Source organism: Somniosus microcephalus, unplaced genomic scaffold, assembly GCF_052327205.1.
Source record: "Somniosus microcephalus isolate GS21.2 unplaced genomic scaffold, FLI_Smic_1.0 unresolved_chr7, whole genome shotgun sequence".
NCBI lineage: Eukaryota > Metazoa > Chordata > Chondrichthyes > Squaliformes > Somniosidae > Somniosus > Somniosus microcephalus.
In genome coordinates, this window is record NW_028225185.1 from 7537151 (window position 1) to 7562347 (window position 25197).

At 60.2% G+C, this 25197-nt stretch overlaps 1 protein-coding gene across 3 annotated transcripts in view; it reads right to left on the reverse strand.

The window, feature by feature from the left end:
• Positions 1-7966: 7966 nt before the first annotated feature.
• LOC147086443 (myocyte-specific enhancer factor 2D homolog) overlaps positions 7967-25197 on the reverse strand; it is a 107995-nt gene continuing 90764 nt past the window's right edge. For all 3 annotated transcript variants that reach the window (XM_085978542.1, XM_085978541.1, XM_085978540.1), the window contains exons 8-10: positions 13658-13784; positions 11108-11228; positions 7967-10245 (exon numbers count right to left, since the gene is read on the reverse strand). In XM_085978542.1, the coding sequence (XP_085834668.1) occupies positions 9930-10245; positions 11108-11228; positions 13658-13784 (564 nt within the window). In that variant the 3' untranslated portion in view covers positions 7967-9929. The remainder of the gene's footprint in view (positions 10246-11107; positions 11229-13657; positions 13785-25197) is intronic.

Below are 25197 nucleotides of genomic sequence, written 5' to 3' on the forward strand. Positions count from 1 at the left end.
TGAAATTGTTGAACTCGATGTTGAGTCCAGGAGGCTGTAAAGTGCCTAATCGAATGATGAGGAAGGATGTTCTTGCCATGGAGGGAGTGCAGCGAAGATTCACCAGGCTGATACCTGGGATGGCAGGAATGACGTATGAGGAGAGATTGGGTCGATTGGGCTTGTACTCGCTGGAGTTTAGAAGAATGAGAGGGGATCTCATTGAAACTTATAAAATTCTAACAGGACTAGACAGACTAGATGCAGGAAGGATGTTCCCGATGGCGGGGGAGTCCAGAACCAGGGGTCACAGTCTAAGGATAAGGGGTAAGCCATTTAGGACTGAGATGAGGAATTTCTTCACCCAGAGAGTGGTGAACCTGTGGAATTCTCTACCACACAAGGCAGTGGAGGCCAATTCATTAAATATATTCAAGAAGGAGTTGGATATATTTCTTAAGGCTAAAGGGATCAAGGGATATGGGGAGAAAGCAGGGACAGGGTACTGAGTGTGGATGATCAGCCATGATCTCATTGAATGGTGGAGCAGGCTCGAGGGGCCGAATGGCCTCCTCCTGCTCCTATCTTCTATGTATCTATGTTCCCCGAGCTTACGCTGAGCTTCACTGGAACAGTGGAAGAGGCCGGGGACGGAGAGGTCAGAGTGGGAGTGGAGCGGAGAATTAAAGTGACGGGCGATAGTTGTAACCTCTCCGTTCCGCTGTCATCCTTGTAAATCTTTTCACGCACCCTCTGCGGTGCCTCGATGTCTCCTTTTGTTTTTTGTACTACGGCGACCAGAACTTTGATCGAATGTGGAGGCAATAAATTAACACAGAAAAGACAATCTGATCAGAAATGTGTATTTAAAATAATGGTAGTAAACTTCTTTACAACAAATATAGTGCAGGAGTTCACAATTGAACTTCCGATTTAATATTTTTTTTGTGTATATAATATACAAGCGTCACCATACAGCACAGGGGAGAGAAAACAACATCACACGCTCGCTCGCACGCGCACTCACGCTCACACTCGCACACACACACGCTGCCGTGTCAGAATAAATCATTCTACAACATCATTAGTGATTGTCTTTACAGAGAGAATAAGGAAACAAGATCAAGAAGGGGAACGCCCGGCGACCGAGCTGCTCGCTGGCCAAAAGGAACGGGCAGCGAGTCTCCGACGCACCCCGCCTGCCGAAAAACCCGTCGAGAAATACGCGGGGTCTGCGCCTCGGGTTGCCGGACGACGGTTGGATGGATTCCCGGAGCTCGCGCGGCACGAGCCTCTTTTTGCCGCCCGGCATCGCCCCTCGTCTGTCCTCGCGGAGCATCCCGCGGACCGAACAGAAAGCGAACCGGTTCCCGATTGCCCGGCTCGCGACCGTCAGCCCAACAGCCGTTAACTCCTCCCGCCGCCATCTCCCATATTTTTAAACAGCGTCGGAAGAAAATGATTTTTTTTTCTTCTTAAATCGCCAGCTCCTTCCGGGAGGTTAAATCTTGTCATTCCTGGAGACTCCCGGGCGGTCTTGGAGCGAATGGCAACCCGAGACACACGTACAAACTCTTCCTTGCTGTGTTCCCCATCGAAAAAGCAGATGGATTCCGCCAAGTTATCTCTCCCAGACCTCTCCCGCCCACCCTCGCCCCCGAAACACGTGGGGAGCTGCCTTCAGGGCAGAGGCATTCTTCAGGGCAGAGGCAGGGATCCACGGCAAGGAACGTGGCGAGATAGGAGGAGCAAGGGGGCTCACCTCCAACCTCGTCGACCCCCCTTGGGGTCGACTGAAGGGGTGCGGTAACCTGTTTAACCCTGCCCTCCCCTCTGTCCGAGCTCAATTTATCTCTTTTTTTCCCCCCTCGCTCTCTCTCTCTCTCCTTTCTTTCTCTATCTCTATCGCTCCCCGCCCTCCATCTGCGGAGTATCAAGAGTTTTTTTGCCCGCGTCCACTCATTTTCTGACCAGGCGGGACCCCGAAAAGAGGGGGGGGGGGACACAATATTCCAGATCGCAGAGCTGAAGTCTGCGCTCAACTTTTATATAACTCTCGACAAAAATATAGATTCATTTCCCGGTCAGCGGACGGGACGGCTGGAAGCGGAGCACAGATTCACCGTCCGGTATGGACGCCAGCCAACGAACATGGAAGTGGGGGGGGGGGGGGTCGGGAGACCACCCCCTCCCCTCCTCGCCTCCCCCCACAACCTCAGTCTCCCTCAGGTTCACCCCGTCATGTAGAAAGGACTCATGAGATAACACTGGGCGGCCAGCTGGTGGCGCCGTCCAAGGGAAGTATAAATACTCGGGCGTGGGCCCAGCTTGCTCAGGATGTTTTTGTAACCAGGAACTAGTGATGTAACTAGAAACTCATGGTAGTGAAACAGTTGATTAAAGCCTTGTTTTATACTCAAACCAAGTGATTCGTAGTTTTCTTACGTCAACCCCAACCCCGGCGCCAGCTGCTGCTAGTTTAGGGAGGAGGGGAGGCTGGGATCGGACTGTGCGCTCCACTTCTTTTAAAATAAACTATGCGCGATTTCCTCCCGAGAGCGAGGCCACCTCCTCTTCGGGGGAGGGGGGTGGTGTCGAAGGTTGTTGCCGGAGGCGTGGGATCGAGGGTTGGACCGTGAGGTTGTGCGGGGCGGGGGGGGGGCGGCGGCGGGGGAGGGAGAGGGGAAGACACTTGACTCTCAAGTAAGCGTGGAAGAAGCAACGATTATACACGTTAAAAAACGGGCTGCTTTTTATTTACCCCCTCCTTCCCTCTCCCTCCAGCGCCCTTCTCCCGAACAAGTAAACCCTCGGTGGGGGATCGGGTTCTGCGGGTGCAGAGCCGCGTGAGCCCGGACTGATGAGCGAGCAAGGCTATACGGGCAGGTGCCGGCTGAGGGATAACTACTGGGCCCCAGGGTGAACTCCTCCTCTTCTTCCAATCGTGCCGCGGGATCTTTTACGTAACCCGAGAGGGCAGACAGGGCCTCGGTTTAACATCTCATCTGAAAGACTGCCCCTCCGACAGTGCGGCGCTCCCTCAGTACTGCCCCTCCGACAGTGCGGCGCTCCCTCAGTACTGCCCCTCTGACAGTGCGGCGCTCCCTCAGTACTGCCCCTCCGACAGTGCGGCACCCTCTCAGTACTGCCCCTCCGACAGTGCGGCGCTCCCTCAGTACTGCCCCTCTGACAGTGCGGCACCCTCTCAGTACTGCCCCTCCGACAGTGCGACGTTCCCTCAGTACTGCCCCTCCGACAGTGCGGCACCCTCTCAGTACTGCCCCTCCGACAGTGCGGCGCTCCCTCAGTACTGCCCCTCCGACAGTGCGGCGCTCCCTCAGTACTGCCCCTCTGACAGTGCGACGTTCCCTCAGTACTGCCCCTCCGACAGTGCGGCGCTCCCTCAGTACTGCCCCTCCGACAGTGCGGCGCTCCCTCAGTACTGCCCCTCCGACAGTGCGGCGCTCCCTCAGTACTGTCCCTCCGACAGTGCGGCGCTCCCTCAGTACCATCCCTCCGACAGTGCGGCGCTCCCTCAGTACCGCCCCTCCGACAGTGCGGCGCTCCCTCAGTACTGCCCCTCCAACAGTGCGGCGCTCCCTCAGTACTGCCCCTCCAACAGTGCGGCGCTCCCAGTACTGCCCCTCCGACAGTGCGGCGCTCCCTCAGTACTGCCCCTCCGACAGTGCGGCGCTCCCTCAGTACCGCCCCTCCGACAGTGTGGCACTCCCTTAGTACCGCCCCTCCGACAGTGCGGTGCTCCCTCAGTACTGCCCCTCCGACAGTGTGGCTCTCCCTCAGTACTGCCGCTCTGACAGTGCGGCGCTCCCTCAGTACTGCCCCTCCGACAGTGCGGCGCTCCCTCAGTACTGCCCCTCCGACAGTGCGGCGCTCCCTCAGTACTGCCGCTCTGACAGTGCGGCGCTCCCTCAGTACTGCCCCTCCGACAGTGCGGCGCTCCCTCAGTACCGCCCCTCCGACAGTGCGGCGCTCCCTCAGTACTGCCGCTCTGACAGTGCGGCGCTCCCTCAGTACCGCCCCTCCGACAGTGCGGCGCTCCCTCAGTACTGGCACTGGGGCTGTCGGCCTGGATTTTTGTGCTCACGTCTCTGGAGTGGGACTCGAACCCACGACCTTCTGACTCTGAGGCGAGAGAGAGAGAGCTACCCCACTGATCCCTGGCTGATTGACCCCCCCCACCCCTTACCCAGTGGCCTGTCTCAGCTTGACCGGTTGTGGGGTTCGGTACCGTTCTGCCCGAGAGAAGACCCACATCATTCCCGCGGCCCTCCGAGAGTTACCCGTGAGTAGCCGGGACCGCCTCGCCATGTCCCTGAACTTGCCAGCTCCCCTCCACTCCAGTCGCCTCCCAATAGTTTCGCTCCGTCTCCCACCAAGCGGCCCGTGCCCCCCTCCAGCTCCTGCGCCCTTACGGGCAGAGCGAGGACTGCGCTGGACGGGCGCGAGAGCCCGCTGCTCCCTCTTCCGCGGCTGCGACCGAAAACAGGACCCGTACAAACGCCCGTCGGAAGGCCAGTGCAGCCTCGCGCATATGAAAAATATACACAATTTTCAATTGTATTTCAAGCCTTCAGAAATAAAAAATAAAACAATAATAGCAATAAGTTCCGAGATGGTCGCATGACTTATCCTGAACACAATATATTAGCTATAATTCTCCTCCGCCCTCCTTTGCCTCCCGTGGCCGCGAGGTTCAAGTCTTTTTTGTGTGTTTTTTTTCTTAATATGTCGACATGCAATTTTTAAAATCTTTTAAAATGAACACTATCAATAAATTAGCCACTGTACTGCCCCCCGCCCACCCCTCGCTCTCATCTCCAGCCTCTACGTCCCCCTCGCTCTCATCCCCAGCCTCTGCACCCCCCTCGCTCTCACCCGCAGCCTCTGCTCCCCCCTCGCTCTCATCCCCAGCCTCTGCACCCCCCTCGCTCTCACTCCCAGCCTCTGCTCCCCCTCGCTCTCATCCCCAGCCTCTACACCCCCCTCGCTCTCACCCCCAGCCTCTACGCCCCCCTCGCTCTCACCCCCAGCCTCTACACCCCCCTCGCTCTCACCCCCAGCCTCTACAGCCCCCTCGCTCTCACCCCCAGCCTCTACAGCCCCCTCGCTCTCACTCCCAGCCTCTGCTCCCCCCTCGTTCTCACCCCCAGCCTCTACGCCCCCCTCGCTCTCACCCCCAGCCTCTACACCCCCCTCGCTCTCACCCCCAGCCTCTACACCCCCCTCGCTCTCATCCCCAGCCTCTACACCCCTCTCGCTCTCACCCCCAGCCTCTACATACCCTCGCTCTCACCCCCAGCCTCTACAGCCCCCTCGCTCTCACCCCCAGCCTCTACACCCCCCTCGCTCTCATCCCCAGCTTCTGGACCCCTCTCGCTCTCACCCCCAGCCTCTACACACCCCTCGCTCTCACCCCCAGCCTCTACAGCCCCCTCGCTCTCACCCCCAGCCTCTACACACCCCTCGCTCTCATCCCCAGCCTCTACACCCCCCTCCCTCTGCACCCCCCGCCCCTCCCCATCCCATGTTTTTGTGTTTTTTCGGCCCCCCCGCCACCCGACCCACACTCGTAATTTGCAACGCTGGCAAAGCCTAAATATCGTGGGTCCTTTTCTTAAAAAAATTAATAATCTATACAAGTATCCTGTGACAGCACTTTTTAAAAAAACACACACACACACACACACACACACTCACACATAAGATTATCCTATCAACCAATAACTTAAATAATCCTCAGGGGAGCTAGGCGGGTTGGAGGGGGGAGTGGGTGGGTTGGAGGGAGTGGGCGGGTTGGAGGGGGAGTGGGCGGGTTGGAGGGAGTGGGTGGGTTGGAGGGGGGAGTGGGCGGGTTGGAGGGGGGAGTGGGCGGGTTGGAGGGAGTGGGCGGGTTGGAGGGAGTGGGCGGGTTGGAGGGGGAGTGGGTGGGTTGGAGGGGGGAGTGGGCGGGTTGGAGGGAGTGGGCGGGTTGGAGGGGGAGTGGGTGGGTTGGAGGGGGGAGTGGGCGGGTTGGAGGGGGGAGTGGGCGGGTTGGAGAGGGGAGTGGGTGGGTTGGAGGGGGGAGTGGGCGGGTTGGAGGGGGGAGTGGGCGGGTTGGAGGGGGGAGTGGGCGGGTTGGAGGGGGGAGTGGGCGGGTTGGAGGGAGTGGGCGGGTTGGAGGGGGGAGTGGGCGGGTTGGAGGGGGGAGTGGGCGGGTTGGAGGGAGTGGGCGGGTCGGAGGGGGGAGTGGGCGGGTCGGAGGGGGGAGTGGGCGGGTTGGAGCGGGGAGTGGGCGGGTTGGAGGGAGTGGGCGGGTTGGAGGGGGGAGTGGGCGGGTCGGAGGGGGGAGTGGGCGGGTCGGAGGGGGGAGTGGGCGGGTCGGAGGGGGGAGTGGGCGGGTCGGAGGGGGGAGTGGGCGGGTCGGAGCGGGGAGTGGGCGGGTTGGAGCGGGGAGTGGGCGGGTTGGAGGGGGGAGTGGGCGGGTTGGAGGGAGCGGGTGGGTTGGAGGGGGGAGTGGGCGGGTTGGAGGGGGGAGTGGGCGGGTTGGAGCGGGCGGGTTGGAGGGGGGAGTGGGCGGGTTGGAGGGGGGAGTGGGCGGGTTGGAGCGGGCGGGTTGGAGGGGGGAGTGGGCGGGTTGGAGGGGGGAGTGGGCGGGTTGGAGCGGGGAGTGGGCGGGTTGGAGCGGGGAGTGGGCGGGTTGGAGGGGGAGTGGGCGGGTTGGAGGGGGGAGTGGGCGGGTTGGAGGGAGTGGGCGGGTCGGAGGGGGGAGTGGGCGGGTCGGAGGGGGGAGTGGGCGGGTCGGAGCGGGGAGTGGGCGGGTTGGAGGGAGTGGGCGGGTTGGAGGGGGGAGTGGGCGGGTCGGAGGGGGGAGTGGGCGGGTCGGAGGGGGGAGTGGGCGGGTCGGAGGGGGGAGTGGGCGGGTCGGAGGGGGGAGTGGGCGGGTCGGAGCGGGGAGTGGGCGGGTTGGAGCGGGGAGTGGGCGGGTTGGAGGGGGGAGTGGGCGGGTTGGAGGGAGCGGGTGGGTTGGAGGGGGGAGTGGGCGGGTTGGAGGGGGGAGTGGGCGGGTTGGAGGGGGGAGTGGGCGGGTTGGAGCGGGCGGGTTGGAGGGGGGAGTGGGCGGGTTGGAGGGGGGAGTGGGCGGGTTGGAGCGGGGAGTGGGCGGGTTGGAGCGGGGAGTGGGCGGGTTGGAGGGGGAGTGGGCGGGTTGGAGGGGGAGTGGGCGGGTTGGAGGGGGGAGTGGGCGGGTTGGAGGGGGGAGTGGGCGGGTTGGAGGGGGGAGTGGGCGGGTTGGATGGGGGAGTGGGCGGGTTGGAGGGGGGAGTGGGCGGGTTTGAGGGGGGAGCGGGTGGGTTGGAGGGAGCGGGTGGGTTGGAGGGGGGAGTGGGCGGGTTGGAGGGGGGAGTGGGCGGGTTGGAGGGGGGAGTGGGCGGGTTGGAGGGGGGAGTGGGCGGGTTGGAGGGGGGAGTGGGCGGGTTGGAGGGGGGAGTGGGCGGGTTGGAGGGGGGAGTGGGCGGGTTGGAGTGGGGAGTGGGCGGGTTGGAGGGGGGAGTGGGCGGGTTGGAGGGGGGAGTGGGCGGGTTGGAGGGGGGAGTGGGCGGGTTGGAGGGGGGAGTGGGCGGGTTGGAGGGGGGAGTGGGCGGGTTGGAGGGGGGAGTGGGCGGGTTGGAGGGGGGAGTGGGCGGGTTGGAGGGGGGAGTGGGCGGGTTGGAGGGGGGGAGTGGGCGGGTTGGAGGGGGGAGTGGGCGGGTTGGAGGGGGGAGTGGGCGGGTTGGAGGGGGGAGTGGGCGGGTTGGAGGGGGAGTGGGCGGGTTGGAGGGGGGAGTGGGCGGGTTGGAGGGGGGAGTGGGCGGGTTGGAGGGGGGAGTGGGCGGGTTGGAGGGGGGAGTGGGCGGGTTGGAGGGGGGAGTGGGCGGGTTGCAGGAGGCAGCAAAGCATGTTTGGGGGGGTGAGGGGGACTGGGGGCCTTAAGGGGGGCGGGGGGGGGGAGAGAGACTGGCCGCGTTGTCACCGACGCTTCTTCGAGGGGTTCGGTTCGAGTCACGTCCCGGGCTCTTGACCGCAGTGGCCGCTGGGGGTAGTGGGGCGGGGGGTCAAAGGCCGTCACCGCGAGCAGTGATCAAGAGGATTCGAGAGCAGGCGGGCGCGAGGGTTCCTCCTGGCCCGTCTGGGGGTGGGGTTGGGGAAAAGACGCCGTCAACGGGATTTACCGACATTTGATCGCTTTCCAATCAATCGGTTGCCAATTAGTTTCGCTGTTGCTCCAAAGCCACGAGGATAAGGACACTGACAAAGGTTGGAAAGCGTAGGGGGAGGAGGTGAGATACATTCGGATACGGTCTTGGGATTCCACCAAGGTTGGGTTTTTAAGGAGGGAGTACTGAGAGAGGGAGGAAGAGTTTGCAGACCTGGGGAAGACTCACTCGGGGACTGTCTTGCTATCCAGACATAGGGATCAGGCCGGCAATGCTGGCCTCCCTCTCCCTCAGGTCCTGCCCCTATCTCAGAGCCAACCAGCGCTGGAACCTGGGCCCCCTCCTGCTCTGTAGGGTTCGGTGGATCTCCGTTGGCGGGGGAGCGGGGGAGATGGGTCAGCCACTGCGGGGAGCGTCTGAGTCTAGTCTAGGCAAGTGACATTGCGTTCATGATTGGGCAAGGAATCCTTTGCTGGACTCTAACCTCAGCAGTCACATCTAGCGCAGTGGTGATTGGGAGTGTTCACTAGGGAAGGCTGAATGGCTGAAAGCGGGAGGGAGAGGGGAAAGGAAGAGAGGGGAGGGAGGAGGGGAAGGAAGAGAACAGGGAGAGAGAGGAGGGGAGGCAGAGGAGGGAAGGGAGGGGGGAGGGAGAGAGGGGGGAGGGAATAGAAGGTGAGGAGAGAGGGGACAGGGGGGAGTGAGGGAGGGAGAGAGGGGGAGTAAGGGGGAGGGGAGGGCGAGGGGAGAGAGAGAGCGGTAGGAGAGAGGAGGGAAGGGAGAGAGGGGGGAGGGAGAGAGAGGGGGGAGGGAGAGAGGAGGGAAAGGAGAGAGGGGGAGGGAGGGGGGATGGAGAGAGGAGGGAGAAAGGGGGAGAGAGGAGGGGGAGGGAGAGAAGATGGAGAGAGGGGAAGGGAGAGAGCAGGGAGAGAGGGGGAGGGAGCGAGGGGGAGAAGATAGGGGGAGGGGGGAGGCAGAGAGGGGGGAGGGAGAGAGGGGAAGGGAGAAGGGAGAGAGGCTGGGGGGAAGGGGGAATGGGGGCTGCCATCACACCTCATTGCTCTACAGTCCACCCAAGAGACATGTAGCCTCCAGCAGCGGCGATCTGGTGCTGATTGGCTGCTCGGGAGCAAAAGCCCGGAGACAACCGGGTCCAGCTGGCGGCAACAACAGTTTAAGTTGCTAACTGGCAGCCGGGGTAACATTGAGCTTCACGAGCAAGCGTTGGGGGTGGGGCTGAGGCGGGGGGGAAACGAAACATACGGACGGTGCTTCTCAATCAGCGCAGCCAGTGGCAGGATCAGGGCGGGGCGGGGCAAGTTCAATTCCCAGACGGCCATTTTAAGGCGGCTCGCACGCGGGATGTGGGTGAAGTGGCAAACTAAAAGCGAATACGCGGATGGGGCGGACGTGGGGGGGGGGGGCGGTGCGTTTGACGGGGGGAGAGCAACACTTGGCGAAAAAACTGCCACCAATTTCAGTCTTTGGTTAAAGACGTTAGGCGACACTGGGTTGATTAAAAGCCCCTTTGACGTTAGACATTGCGTGCGTGAAGATACGCGGTGTCGGTTGGGATGTAACTCGGATTATTCGCCCTCCCTTCCAAGTCTCGGTGGCAGTGAAGGTAAAAGTCCCTTCTCTCTCTCCCCGACCCTCTCTCTCTCCCTCTCTCTCTCACTTGCTCGAGCAATGCCACACCCGTCGGGGGGAGAGGAGAGAAGAGAGAGGAGAGGAGAGGGAGGGGGGAAACGGACGGCGTTAGGTCACCCAGGCGTCCATGCGCATGCGCTTGACCGACGGGTTCTCCCCCTCCTCTCCCGCCACCCTCAGGAGTCCGCCGGGGGAGGCGTAGTCGCCCCGGGTCTCGTCCCGCTCGCTCCCCTCAAAGGAGCTGCTGTTGCTGCTCAGGCTGTCGGCCGGCGAGCGGCCCGTGTCCTGCAGCGCCTGCTGGAGATAGCCGGAGGGCGTGGTGCGGTCGCGGGTCGGGGAGACCGGCTCTGACTTGACGTGCACGTCCTGGTGGGTGCCAACGGTCAGCGTGGAGACCTGAGGTAACTGGTTGCCGGGCCCAATGCTGCAAGGAGGAGAAGAAAGCAGTTAAGATCACACAGCGCCTGTTGCAACCTCCCTCTACACTGTCCCATCAAACACTCCCAGGGCAGGTACAGCACGGGTTAGATACAGAGTAAAGCTCCCTCTACACTGTCCCATCAAACACTCCCAGGGCAGGTACAGCACGGGTTAGATACAGAGTAAAGCTCCCTCTACACTGTCCCATCAAACACTCCCAGGGCAGGTACAGCACGGGTTAGATACAGAGTAAAGCTCCCTCTACACTGTCCCCATCAAACACTCCCAGGGCAGGTACAGCACGGGTTAGATACAGAGTAAAGCTCCCTCTACACTGTCCCATCAAACACTCCCAGGGCAGGTACAGCACGGGTTAGATACAGAGTAATGCTCCCTCTACACTGTCCCATCAAACACTCCCAGGGCAGGTACAGCACGGGTTAGATACAGAGTAAATCTCCCTCTACACTGTCCCATCAAACACTCCCAGGGCAGGTACAGCACGGGTTAGATACAGAGTAAAGCTCCCTCTACACTGTCCCATCAAACACTCCCAGGGCAGGTACAGCATGGGTTAGATACAGAGTAATGCTCCCTCTACACTGTCCCATCAAACACTCCCAGGGCAGGTACAGCACGGGTTAGATACAGAGTAAAGCTCCCTCTACACTGTCCCATCAAACACTCCCAGGGCAGGTACAGCACGGGTTAGATACAGAGTAAAGCTCCCTCTACACTGTCCCATCAAACACTCCCAGGGCAGGTACAGCACGGGGTTAGATACAGAGTAAAGCTCCCTCTACACTGTCCCATCAAACACTCCCAGGGCAGGTACACCCATCAGGGTCCATGATTCCAATACTTACAACAGGTTGCTAAGCGTTGCCGGTGCCAACTGTTGCCAAGTAGTGACGTTGCCTAGTGACAGCCCGCCAGGCGAGTTAAACGATTGCAGAGCAGATAAATCGGCACTGGTCAACTGATAATCTGAAATTGGAAATCGTAACAAATCATTAGCTGATCACTCAGACGTCACTGCAGTAGGGACAGCTGAGGAATCGTGGCAAAATGTAAGCCCATTAATGGGAACCGTTGCTTGTTCAAAGCACGCCTCGAACATCCAGACCTCGTTACCGCCTTGTTCCAAACATGGACAAAGGAGCTGAATTCCAGAGGTGAGGTGAGAGTGACTGCCCTTGACATCAAGGCAGCATTCGGCCAAGTGTGGCATCAAGGAGTCCTAGTAAAACTGAAGTCAATGGTAATCATGGGGGGAACTCGCCACTGGCCTGAGACATACCTAGCACAAAGGAAGAAAGTTGTGGTGGTTGGAGGTCAATCATCACAGCCCCAGGACATCGCTGCAGGAGTTCCTCAGGGCAGTGTCCTAGGCCCAATCATCTTCATCTGCTTCATCAATGACCTCCCCTCCATCATAAGGTCAGAAGTGGGGATGTTCGCTGGTGACTGCACAGTGTTCAGTTCCATATTACAACACCTCCAACAATGAAGCAGTCCATGCTCGCATGCAGCAAGACCTGGACGACATTCAGGCTTGGACTGATAAGTGGCAGATAACATTCGCGCCACAGAAGTGCCAGGCAATGACTATCTCCAACAAGCGAGAGTCTAACCACCGCCCCTTGACACTCAACGGCATTACCATCGCCGAATCCCCCACCATCAACATCCTGGGGGTCACCATTGACCAGAAACTTAACTGGACCAGCCACATAAATACTGTGGCAACAAGAGCAGGTCAGAGGCTGGGTATTCTGTGGCGAGTGTCTCACCTCCTGACTATAAATTACATATAATAACTATTTTAAACAATAATTTAAATTTTTGAAAAAAATAATTACAGTTTCTAACAGGGCTAAAAATGAACTTACCTTTCTTTAAAGTATTTAAAAATAATAAACCTGTGGAAAAAATGTTTTAATTTTACTTAATTCACCACTTACAGATCGCAGATGACACGAAAACTGGTGGGGTGGTAAATAGTGAGGAGGGAAGCCTCCGGCTACAGGACGATATAGACGGGTTGGTCAGATGGGCGGAACAGTGGCAAATGGAATTTAACCCTGAAAAGTGTGAGGTGATGCATTTTGGGAGGACTAACAAGGCAAGGGAATACACAATGAATGGTAGGACCCTAGGAAGGACAGAGGATCAGAGGGACCTTGGTGTGCATGTACCTAGATCCCTGAAGGCAGCAGGACAGGTAGATAAGGTGGTTAAAAAGGCATATGGGATACTTGCCTTCATTAGCCGAGGCATAGAATATAAGAGCAGGGAGGTTATGATGGAGCTGTACAAAGTGCTAGTTAGGCCACAGCTGGAATACTGTGTGCAGTTCTGGTCGCCACACTACAGGAAGGATGTGATTGCATTGGAGAGGGTGCAGAGGAGATTCACCAGGATGTTACCTGGGCTGGAGCGCTTCAGCTATGAAGAGAGACTGGACAGGCTGGGGTTGTTTTCCTTAGAGCAGAGAAGGCTGAGGGGGGACCTGATTGAGGTGTACAAAATTATGAGGGGCATAGATAGGGTAGATAGAAAGGAACTTTTCCCTTTAGTAGAGGGGTCAATAACTAGGGGTCATAGATTCAAGGTAAGGGGCAGGAGGTTTAGAGGGGATTTGAGGAAGAACTTTTTCACCCAGAGGGTGGTTGGAATCTGGAACTCACTGCCTGAAAGGTTGGTAGAGGCAGGAACCCTCACAACATTCAAGAAGCATTTGGATGAGCACTTGAAACACCACAGCATACAAGGCTACGGACCAAGTGCTGGAAAATGGGATTAGAATAGACAGGGCTTGATGGCCGGCGCGGACACGACGGGCCTCTTTCCGTGCTGTATAACTCTATGACTTACCTTGTTAAAAGCAGGCCTTGCGACTGCTTTTTAAAAGCGTAGCTCCTGGAGACTTACCCTCCCGGAGAAACCTGCAAAAAAAATGGAAGTTCCAGGCGCACGCGCTGCCTCTCCGGCGCATGCGTTCGACCTGTGAACCCCTTCCTTCAAGGGAACGGAAGTTCCAGTTTCCTGTGCATGCGCAGTGACATAATAAAGCTCACTACGCACTTGGTTCGAGTATAAAGCAAGGCTTTAATCAACTTGTTTCAGAACATGGAGGTCTAGTTGTACTTCACTCATTCCTTGTCTTACAAAATGTCCCTGGATAAGCTGGGCCCACGCCCGAGTATTTATACTCCTTGGGCGGCGCCACCAGCTGGCCGTCCAGTGTCATTTCATGAGTCGTTTCTTGCTGCTGATGAGATTTATAACACGCAGCGCATGCACGAAACCGGCACTTTCGTTGGGCCTACGGGTGAGTACCCCGCGCATACTCAACCTTGGGGACCCGAAGTTCTGGGCCAGACTATGTAATAACACGTGAAAGAATGGCTCACCTGTGTTGTACGTGGTGTGCATGGCTGAGTATTGCAGCCCCTGCGTCAGTAAGCTGGGGGTAGCGAGCGAGACCACAGGAGTAGTCAGTGACTGCGTGGCCTGTGAAGTATTCACCTGGTGGGCGCTCTGTGAGGAGACAAGAAATACTGTTAAAAAATCAAATAAATCGCTCCGCCCTCCCGGAAAAAAAATAAAAATCGCTGGGCCGAGGGTGCGGGGGAACGGGATCGGCACAGCGCCTAAAAGACCCAGGGATCCGAGAGACCTGTGGGTTCGCTCGCGAGTCAAACCACAGCCCAGGTGCGGGGGGACGCGAGTTGGGATTCTCCGCCTTCCCAGTCTCGCAGGTGGTCTTACCCTTCCAATTAGGGACCCAATTGAAAAGCAGGGAAGTTGTGCTAAACTTGTATCGAACCTTGGTTAGACCGCACTTGGAGCACCATGCACAGTTCTGGTCTACATATACCTTGGTTAGACCACACTTGGAGCACTGTGCACAGTTCTGGTCTCCATATACCTTGGTTAGACCACACTTGGAGCCCTGTGCACAGTTCTGGTCTCCATATACCTTGGGTAGACGACACTTGCAGCACTGCGCACAGTACTGGTCTCCATATACCTTGGTCAGACCACACTGGGAGCACTGTGCACAGTTCTAGTCCCCATATACCTTGGTTAGACCACACTTGGAGCACTGTGCACAGTTCTGGTCTCCATATACCTTGGTTAGACCACACTTGGAGCCCTGTGCACAGTTCTGGTCTCCATATACCTTGGGTAGACGACACTTGCAGCACTGCGCACAGTTCTGGTCTCCATATACCTTGGGTAGACCACACTTGGAGCCCTGTGCACAGTTCTGGTCTCCATATACCTTGGGTAGACCACACTTGAAGCACTGTGCACAGTTCTGGTCTCCATATACCTCGGTTAGACCACACTTGGAGCACTGTGCACAGTTCTGGTCTCTGTAAACCTTGGTTAGACCACACTTGGAGCACTGTGCGCAGTTCTGGTCTCCATTTACCTTGGTTAGACCACACTTGGAGCACTGTGCACAGTTCTGGTCTCCATAGACCTTGGTTAGCCCACACTTGGAGCGCTGTGCACAGTTCTGGTCTCCATATACCTTGGTTAGCCCACACTTGGAGCACTGTGCACAGTTCTGGTCTCTATATACCTTGGTTAGACCACACTTGGAGCACTGTGCACAGTTCTGGTCTCCATATACCTTGGTTAGACCACACTTGGAGCACTGTGCACAGTTCTGGTCTCCATATACCTTGGTTAGACCACACTTGGAGCACTGTGCACCGTTCTGGTCTCCATATACCTTGGTTAGACCACACTTGGAGCACTGTGCACAGTTCTGGTCTCCATATACCTTGGTTAGACCACACTTGGAGCACTGTGCACAGTTCTGGTCTCCATATACCTTGGTTAGACCACACTTGGAGCACTGTGCACAGTTCTGGTCTCCATATACCTTGGTTAGACCACACTTGGAGCACTGTGCACAGTCCTGGTCTCCATATACCTTGGTTAGACCACACTTGGAGCACCGTGCACAGTTCTGGTCTCCATATACCTTGGTTAGACCACACTTGGAGCACTGTGCACAGTCCTGGTCTTCATATACCTTGGTTAGACCACACTTGGAGCACTGTGCACAGTTCTGGTCTCCATATACCTTGGTTAGACCACACTTGGAGCACTGTGCACAGTTCTGGTCTCCATGTACCTTGGTTAGACCACACTTGGAGCACTGTGCACCGTTCTGGTCTCCATATACCTTGGTTAGAACACACTTGGAGCACCGTGCACAGTTCTGGTCTCCACATACCTTGGTTAGACCACACTTGGAGCACTGTGCACCGTTCTGGTCTCCATATACCTCGGTTAGACCACACCTGGAGCACTGTGCACAGTTCTGGTCTCCATATACCTTGGTTAGACCACACTTGGAGCACTGTGCACAGTTCTGGTCTCCATATACCTTGGTTAGACTACACTTGGAGCACTGTGCACCGTTCTGGTCTCCATATACCTTGGTTAGACCACACGTGGAGCCCTGTGCACAGTTCTGGTCTCCATATACCTTGGTTAGACCACACTTGGAGCACTGTGCACAGTTCTGGTCTCCATATACCTCGGTTAGACCACACTTGGAGCACCGTGCACAGTTCTGGTCTCCATATACCTTGGTTAGACCACACTGGGAGCACTGTGCACAGTTCTGGTCTCCATATACCTTGGTTAGACTACACCTGGAGCACTGTGCACAGTCCTGGTCTCCATATACCTTGGTTAGACCACACTTGCGAGCACTGTGCACAGTTCTGGTCTCCTTATACCTTGGTTAGAACACACTTGGAGCACTGTGCACAGTTCTGGTCTCCATATACCTCGGTTAGACCACACTTGGAGCACTGTGCACAGTTCTGGTCTCCATATACCTTGGTTAGAACACACTTGGAGCACTGTGCACAGTTCTGGTCTCCATATACCTTGGTTAGACCACACTTGGAGCACTGTGCACAGTTCTGGTCTCCATATACCTTGGTTAGACTACACTTGGAGCACTGTGCACCGTTCTGGTCTCCGTATACCTTGGTTAGACCACACTTGGAGCACCGTGCACAGTTCTGGTCTCCGTATACCTTGGTTAGACCACACTTGGAGCACTGTGCACAGTTCTGGTCTCCATACACCCTGGTTAGACCACACTTGGAGCACTGTGCACAGTTCTGGTCTCCATATACCTTGGTTAGACTACACTTGGAGCACTGTGCACAGTTCTGGTCTCCATATACCTTGGTTAGACCACACTTGGAGCACTGTGCACAGTTCTGGTCTCCATATACCTTGGTTAGACTACACTTGGAGCACTGTGCACAGTTCTGGTCTCCATATACCTCGGTTAGACCACACTTGGAGCACTGTGCACAGTTCTGGTCTCCATATACCTTGATTAGAACACACTTGGAGCACTGTGCACAGTTCTGGTCTCCATATACCTTGGTTAGACCACACTTGGAGCACTGTGCACAGTTCTGGTCTCCATATACCTCGGTTAGACCGCACTTGGAGCACTGTGCACAGTTCTGGTCTCCATATACCTCGGTTAGACCGCACTTGGAGCACTGTGCACAGTTCTGGTCTCCATATACCTCGGTTAGACCGCACTTGGAGCACTGTGCACAGTTCTGGTCTCCATATACCTCGGTTAGACCGCACTTGGAGCACTGTGCACAGTTCTGGTCTCCATATACCTCGGTTAGACCACACTTGGAGCACTGTGCACAGTTCTGGTCTCCATAGACCTTGGTTAGACCACACTTGGAGCACTGTGCACAGTTCTGGTCTCCATATACCTCGGTTAGACCACACTTGGAGCACTGTGCACAGTTCTGGTCTCCATATACCTTGGTTAGACCACACTTGGAGCACTGTGCACAGTTCTGGTCTCCATATTATAGCAGGATATGGAGGCACTGGAGAAGGTGCACAGAAGATTCAGAAGGATAATACCACAACTGAGAGGTTATAACCATCAGGAAAGATCGAACAGGCTGGGGCTCTTTTCTCTGGAAAAGAGAAGGTTGAGGGGTGACCTGATCGAGGTCTTTAATATTATGAAAGGGGTTCGATAGGGTAGACGTAGAGAAGATGTTTCCACTTGTCGGGGAGACCAGAACTAGGGGCCGTCAATAGAAGATCGTCACTAATAAATCCAATGGGGAATTCAGGAGAAACTTCTTTACCCAGAGAGTGGTGAGAATGTGGAACTCGCTCCCACAGGGAGTGGTTGAGGCGAATAGTATAGATGCGCTTAAGGGGAAGCTGGATAAACACATGAGGGAGAAAGGAATCGAAGGATATGCTGATGGGGTGAGATGAAGAGGTGTGGGAGGAGGCTGGTGTGGGGCATAAACACCGGCACGGAGCAGTTGGGCCGAATGGCCTGTTTCTGTGCTGTACACTCGATTTGAAAAGATTAGCACTGGGCTAAAAGGATTAAATTATGAGGACAGGTTTCAAAGACTAGGATTGTATTCCCTCGAGTATAGAAGATTAAGGGATGATCTAATCGAGGTGTTTAAGATGATTGAAGGATTCGATGGGGTAGAGAGAGAGAAACTATTTCCTCTGGTGGGGGGAGTCCAGAACAAGGGGGGGCGTCGCCTTAAAATGAGAGCCAGGCCGTTCAGGGGCGATGTCAGGAAGCACTTCTTCACACAAAGGGGGGTGGAAATCTGGAACACTCTCCCCCAAAAAGCTGTCGAGGCCGGGGGACAATTGACAATTTCAAAACTGAGATTGATAGATTATTGCTGGGTAAGGGGATTAAGGGTTACGGAACCAAGGTGGGTAGATGGAGTTAGGATACAGATCAGCCGTGAACTCATTGAATGGCGGGACAGGCTCGAGGGGCTGAATGGCCTCCTCCTGCTTTTCTACAGCGGTTTTCATGACCTCCGTATGTCCCAAAGCGTTTTACAGCCTTTTTGAAGTGTGCTCACTGTTGTAATGTAGGAAACGCGGCAGCCAAATGCGCACAGCAAGCTCCCACAGACAGCAATGTGATAATAACCAGAAAAACTCCGTAAAACACTTTCTCGGGTCAAGATACTGCAGAGTGCCGCACTGTGGGAGGGGCAGTACTGAGGGAGTGCCGCACTGTGGGAGGGGCGGTACTGAGGGAGCGCCGCACTGTCAGAGGGGCGGTACTGAGGGAGCGCCGCACTGTGGGAGGGGCAGTACTGAGGGAGGGCCGCACTGTCGGAGGGGCAGTACTGAGGGAGTGCCGCACTGTCGGAGGGGCAGTACTGAGGGAGCGCCGCACTGTGGGAGGGGCGGTACTGAGGGAGCGCCGCACTGTCGGAGGGGCGGTACTGAGGGAGCGCCGCACTGTGGGAGGGGCGGTACTGAGGGAGCGTCACACTGTCAGAGGGGCAGTACTGAGGGAGTGCCGCACTGTGGGAGGGGCGGTGCTGAGGGAGCACCGCACTGTGGGAGGGGCAGTACTGAGGGAGTGCCGCACTGTCGGAGGGGCAGTACTGAGGGAGCGCCGCACTGTCAGAGGGGCAGTACTGAGGGAGTGCCGCACTGTGGGAGGGGCGGTGCTGAGGGAGCACCGCACTGTGGGAGGGGCAGTACTGAGGGAGTGCCGCACTGTGGGAGGGGCGGTGCTGAGGGAGCACCGCACTGTCGGAGGGGTGGTACTGAGGGAGCGCCGCACTGTCAGAGGGGCAGAACTGAGGGAGCGCCGCACTGTCGGAGGGGCGGTACTGAGGGAGCACCGCACTGTCGGACGGGAAGTAGTGAGGGAGCGCCGCGCTGTCGGAGGGGCAGTACTGAGGGAGCGCCGCACTGTGGGAGGGGCAGTACTGAGGGAGCACCGCACTGTGGGAGGGGCAGTACTGAGGGACGCCGCGCTGTCGGAGGGGCAGTACTGAGGGAGCGCCGCATTGTCGGAGGGGCGGTACTGAGGGAGCACCGCACTGTCGGAGGGGCAGTACTGAGGGAGCGCCGCATTGTCGGAGGGGTGGTCCTGAGGGAGCGCCGCACTGTCGGAGGGTCGGTACTGAGGGAGCGCCGTACTGTCGGTGGGGCGGTACTGAGGGAGCGCCGCACTGTCGGAGGGGCGGTACTGAGGGAGCGCCGCACTGTCGGAGGGTCAGTACTGAGGGAGAGCCGCACTGTCGGAGGGTCAGTACTGTGCGAGCGCCGCACTGTCGGAGGGGCAGTACTGAGGGAGCGCCGCACTGTCGGAGGGGCGGTACTGAGGGAGCACCGCACTGTCGGAGGGGCTGTACTGGGGGAGCGCCGCACTGTCGAAGGGTCAGTACTGAGGGAGCGCCGCACTGTCGGAGGGGCGGTACTGAGGGAGCGCCGCACTGTCGGAGGGGCAGTACTGAGGGAGTGCCGCACTGTCGGAGGGGCGGTGCTGAGGGAGCGCCGCACTGTCGGAGGGGCAGTACTGAGGGAGCGCCGCACTGTCGGAGGGGCGGTACTGAGGGAGCGCCGCACTGTCGGAGGGGCGGTACTGAGGGAGCGCCGCACTGTCAGAGGGGCGGTACTGAGGGAGTGCCGCACTGTCGGAGGGGCAGTACTGAGGGAGCGCTGCACTGTGGGAGGGGCGGTACTGAGGGAGCGCCGCACTGTCGGAGGGGCAGTACTGAGGGAGCGCTGCACTGTCGGAGGGGCGGGACTGAGGGAGCACCGCACTGTGGGAGGGGCAGTACTGAGGGAGCGCCGCACTGTCGGAGGGGCAGTACTGAGGGAGCGCTGCACTGTGGGAGGGGCGGTACTGAGGGAGCGCCGCACTGTCAGAGGGGCAGTACTGAGGGAGTGCCGCACTGTCGGAGGGGCAGTACTGAGGGAGCGCTGCACTGTGGGAGGGGCGGTACTGAGGGAGCACCGCACTGTGGGAGGGGCAGTTCTGAGGGAGTGCCGCACTGTCGGAGGGGCAGTACTGAGGGAGCGCTGCACTGTGGGAGGGGCGGTGCTGAGGGAGCACCGCACTGTGGGAGGGGCAGTACTGAGGGAGTGCCGCACTGTCGGAGGGGCAGTACTGAGGGAGCGCTGCACTGTGGGAGGGGCGGTGCTGAGGGAGCACCGCACTGTCGGAGGGGCGGTACTGAGGGAGTGCCGCACTGTCAGAGGGGCAGTACTGAGGGAGCGCCGCACTGTCGGAGGGTCGGTACTGAGGGAGCGCCGCACTGTCGGAGGGTCGGTACTGAGGGAGCGCCGCACTGTCGGAGGGTCAGTACTGTGGGAGCGCCGCACTGTCGGAGGGGCAGTACTGAGGGCGCGCCGCACTGTCGGAGGGGCAGTACTGAGGAAGCGCCGCACTGTCGGAGGGGCAGTACTGAGGGAGCGCCGCACTGTCGGAGGGTCAGTACTGAGGGAGCGCCGCACTGTCGGAGGGGCGGTGCTGAGGGAGCGCCGCACTGTCGGAGGGGCAGTACTGAGGGAGCGCCGCACTGTCGGAGGGGCAGTACTGAGGGAGCACCGCACTGTCGGAGGGGCGGTACTGAGGGAGCACCGCACTGTCGGAGGGGCGGTACAGGGGGAGCGCCGCACTGTCGAAGGGTCAGTACTGAGGGAGCGCCGCACTGTCGGAGGGGCGGTACTGAGGGAGCGCCGCACTGTCGGAGGGGCAGTACTGAGGGAGCGCCGCACTGTCGGAGGGGCGGTACTGAGGGAGCGCCGCACTGTCGGAGGGTCAGTACTGAAGGAGCGCCGCACTGTCGGAGGGTCAGTACTGAGGGAGCGCCGCACTGTCGGAGGGTCGGTACTGAGGGAGCGCCGCACTGTCGGAGGGTCGGTACTGAGGGAGCGCCGCACTGTCGGAGGGTCAGTACTGTGGGAGCGCCGCACTGTCGGAGGGGCAGTACTGAGGGCGCGCCGCACTGTCGGAGGGGCAGTACTGAGGAAGCGCCGCACTGTCGGAGGGGCAGTACTGAGGGAGCGCCGCACTGTCGGAGGGTCAGTACTGAGGGAACGCCGCACTGTCGGAGGGGCGGTGCTGAGGGAGCGCCGCACTGTCGGAGGGGCAGTACTGAGGGAGCGCCGCACTGTCGGAGGGGCAGTACTGAGGGAGCACCGCACTGTCGGAGGGGCGGTACTGAGGGAGCACCGCACAGTCGGAGGGGCGGTACAGGGGGAGCGCCGCACTGTCGAAGGGTCAGTACTGAGGGAGCGCCGCACTGTCGGAGGGGCGGTACTGAGGGAGCGCCGCACTGTCGGAGGGGCAGTACTGAGGGAGCGCCGCACTGTCGGAGGGGCGGTACTGAGGGAGCGCCGCACTGTCGGAGGGTCAGTACTGAAGGAGCGCCGCACTGTCGGAGGGTCAGTACTGAGGGAGCGCCGCACTGTCGGAGGGGCAGTACTGAGGGAGCGCCGCACTGTCGGAGGGGCGGTGCTGAGGGAGCGCCGCACTGTCGGAGGGGCGGTACTGAGGGAGCGCCGCACTGTCGGAGGGGCGGTACTGAGGGAGCGCCGCACTGTCGGAGGGGCGGTACTGAGGGAGTGCCGCACTGTCGGAGAGGCCGTACTGAGGGAGCGCCGCACTGTGGGAGGGGCGGTACTGAGGGAGAACCGCACTGTCGGAGGGGCGGTACTGAGGCAGCACCGCACTGTCGGAGGGGCGGTATTGAGGGAGCACCGCACTGTCGGAGGGGCGGTACTGAGGGAGCGCTGCACTGTCGGAGGGTCAGTACTGAGGGAGCGCCGCACTGTCGGAGGGGCGGTACTGAGGGAGCGCCGCACTGTCGGAGGGGCGGTACTGAGGGAGCGCCGCACTGTCGGAGGGGCGGTACTGAGGGAGCGCCGCACTGTCGGAGGGGCGGTACTGAGGGAGCGCCACACTGTCGGAGGGTCAGTACTGAGGGAGCGCCGCACTGTCGGAGGGTCAGTACTGTGGGAGCGCCGCACTGTCGGAGGGGCAGTACTGAGGGAGCGCCGCACTATCGGAGGGGCAGTACTGAGGGAGCGCCGCACTGTCGGAGGGGCAGTACTGAGGGAGCGCCGCACTGTCGGAGGGTCAGTACTGAGGGAGCGCCACACTGTCGGAGGGGCAGTACTGAGGGAGCACCGCACTGTCGGAGGGGCAGTACTGAGGGAGCGCCGCACTGTCGGAGGGGCAGTACTGAGGGAGCACCGCACTGTCGGAGGGGCAGTACTGAGGGAGCGCCGCACTGTCGGAGGGGCAGTACTGAGGGAGCGCCGCACTGTCGGAGGGGCAGTACTGAGGGAGCGCCGCACTGTCGGAGGGGCGGTACTGAGGGAGCGCCGCACTGTCGGAGGGTCAGTACTGAAGGAGCGCCGCACTGTCGGAGGGTCAGTACTGAGGGAGCGCCGCACTGTCGGAGGGTCAGTACTGAGGGAGCGCCGCACTGTCGGAGGGTCAGTACTGAGGGAGCGCCGCACTGTCGGAGGGTCGGTACTGAGGGAGCGCCGCACTGTCGGAGGGGCAGTACTGAGGGAGTGCCGCACTGTCGGAGGGGCAGTACTGAGGGAGCGCTGCACTGTGGGAGGGGCGGTGCTGAGGGAGCACCGCACTGTCGGAGGGGCGGTACTGAGGGAGTGCCGCACTGTCAGAGGGGCAGTACTGAGGGAGCGCCGCACTGTCGGAGGGTCGGTACTGAGGGAGCGCCGCACTGTCGGAGGGTCGGTACTGAGGGAGCGCCGCACTGTCGGAGGGTCAGTACTGTGGGAGCGCCGCACTGTCGGAGGGGCAGTACTGAGGGCGCGCCGCACTGTCGGAGGGGCAGTACTGAGGAAGCGCCGCACTGTCGGAGGGGCAGTACTGAGGGAGCGCCGCACTGTCGGAGGGTCAGTACTGAGGGAGCGCCGCACTGTCGGAGGGGCGGTGCTGAGGGAGCGCCGCACTGTCGGAGGGGCAGTACTGAGGGAGCGCCGCACTGTCGGAGGGGCAGTACTGAGGGAGCACCGCACTGTCGGAGGGGCGGTACTGAGGGAGCACCGCACTGTCGGAGGGGCGGTACAGGGGGAGCGCCGCACTGTCGAAGGGTCAGTACTGAGGGAGCGCCGCACTGTCGGAGGGGCGGTACTGAGGGAGCGCCGCACTGTCGGAGGGGCAGTACTGAGGGAGCGCCGCACTGTCGGAGGGGCGGTACTGAGGGAGCGCCGCACTGTCGGAGGGTCAGTACTGAAGGAGCGCCGCACTGTCGGAGGGTCAGTACTGAGGGAGCGCCGCACTGTCGGAGGGTCGGTACTGAGGGAGCGCCGCACTGTCGGAGGGTCGGTACTGAGGGAGCGCCGCACTGTCGGAGGGTCAGTACTGTGGGAGCGCCGCACTGTCGGAGGGGCAGTACTGAGGGCGCGCCGCACTGTCGGAGGGGCAGTACTGAGGAAGCGCCGCACTGTCGGAGGGGCAGTACTGAGGGAGCGCCGCACTGTCGGAGGGTCAGTACTGAGGGAACGCCGCACTGTCGGAGGGGCGGTGCTGAGGGAGCGCCGCACTGTCGGAGGGGCAGTACTGAGGGAGCGCCGCACTGTCGGAGGGGCAGTACTGAGGGAGCACCGCACTGTCGGAGGGGCGGTACTGAGGGAGCACCGCACAGTCGGAGGGGCGGTACAGGGGGAGCGCCGCACTGTCGAAGGGTCAGTACTGAGGGAGCGCCGCACTGTCGGAGGGGCGGTACTGAGGGAGCGCCGCACTGTCGGAGGGGCAGTACTGAGGGAGCGCCGCACTGTCGGAGGGGCGGTACTGAGGGAGCGCCGCACTGTCGGAGGGTCAGTACTGAAGGAGCGCCGCACTGTCGGAGGGTCAGTACTGAGGGAGCGCCGCACTGTCGGAGGGGCAGTACTGAGGGAGCGCCGCACTGTCGGAGGGGCGGTGCTGAGGGAGCGCCGCACTGTCGGAGGGGCGGTACTGAGGGAGCGCCGCACTGTCGGAGGGGCGGTACTGAGGGAGCGCCGCACTGTCGGAGGGGCGGTACTGAGGGAGTGCCGCACTGTCGGAGAGGCCGTACTGAGGGAGCGCCGCACTGTGGGAGGGGCGGTACTGAGGGAGAACCGCACTGTCGGAGGGGCGGTACTGAGGCAGCACCGCACTGTCGGAGGGGCGGTATTGAGGGAGCACCGCACTGTCGGAGGGGCGGTACTGAGGGAGCGCTGCACTGTCGGAGGGTCAGTACTGAGGGAGCGCCGCACTGTCGGAGGGGCGGTACTGAGGGAGCGCCGCACTGTCGGAGGGGCGGTACTGAGGGAGCGCCGCACTGTCGGAGGGGCGGTACTGAGGGAGCGCCGCACTGTCGGAGGGGCGGTACTGAGGGAGCGCCACACTGTCGGAGGGTCAGTACTGAGGGAGCGCCGCACTGTCGGAGGGTCAGTACTGTGGGAGCGCCGCACTGTCGGAGGGGCAGTACTGAGGGAGCGCCGCACTATCGGAGGGGCAGTACTGAGGGAGCGCCGCACTGTCGGAGGGGCAGTACTGAGGGAGCGCCGCACTGTCGGAGGGTCAGTACTGAGGGAGCGCCACACTGTCGGAGGGGCAGTACTGAGGGAGCACCGCACTGTCGGAGGGGCAGTACTGAGGGAGCGCCGCACTGTCGGAGGGGCAGTACTGAGGGAGCACCGCACTGTCGGAGGGGCAGTACTGAGGGAGCGCCGCACTGTCGGAGGGGCAGTACTGAGGGAGCGCCGCACTGTCGGAGGGGCAGTACTGAGGGAGCGCCGCACTGTCGGAGGGGCGGTACTGAGGGAGCGCCGCACTGTCGGAGGGTCAGTACTGAAGGAGCGCCGCACTGTCGGAGGGTCAGTACTGAGGGAGCGCCGCACTGTCGGAGGGTCAGTACTGAGGGAGCGCCGCACTGTCGGAGGGTCAGTACTGAGGGAGCGCCGCACTGTCGGAGGGTCGGTACTGAGGGAGCGCCGCACTGTCGGAGGGGCGGTGCTGAGGGAGCGCTGCACTGTCGGAGGGGCGGTACTGAGGGGGGCGCCGCACTGTCGGAGGGACGGTACTGAGGGAGCGTCGCACTGTCGGAGGGGCGGTACTGAGGGAGCG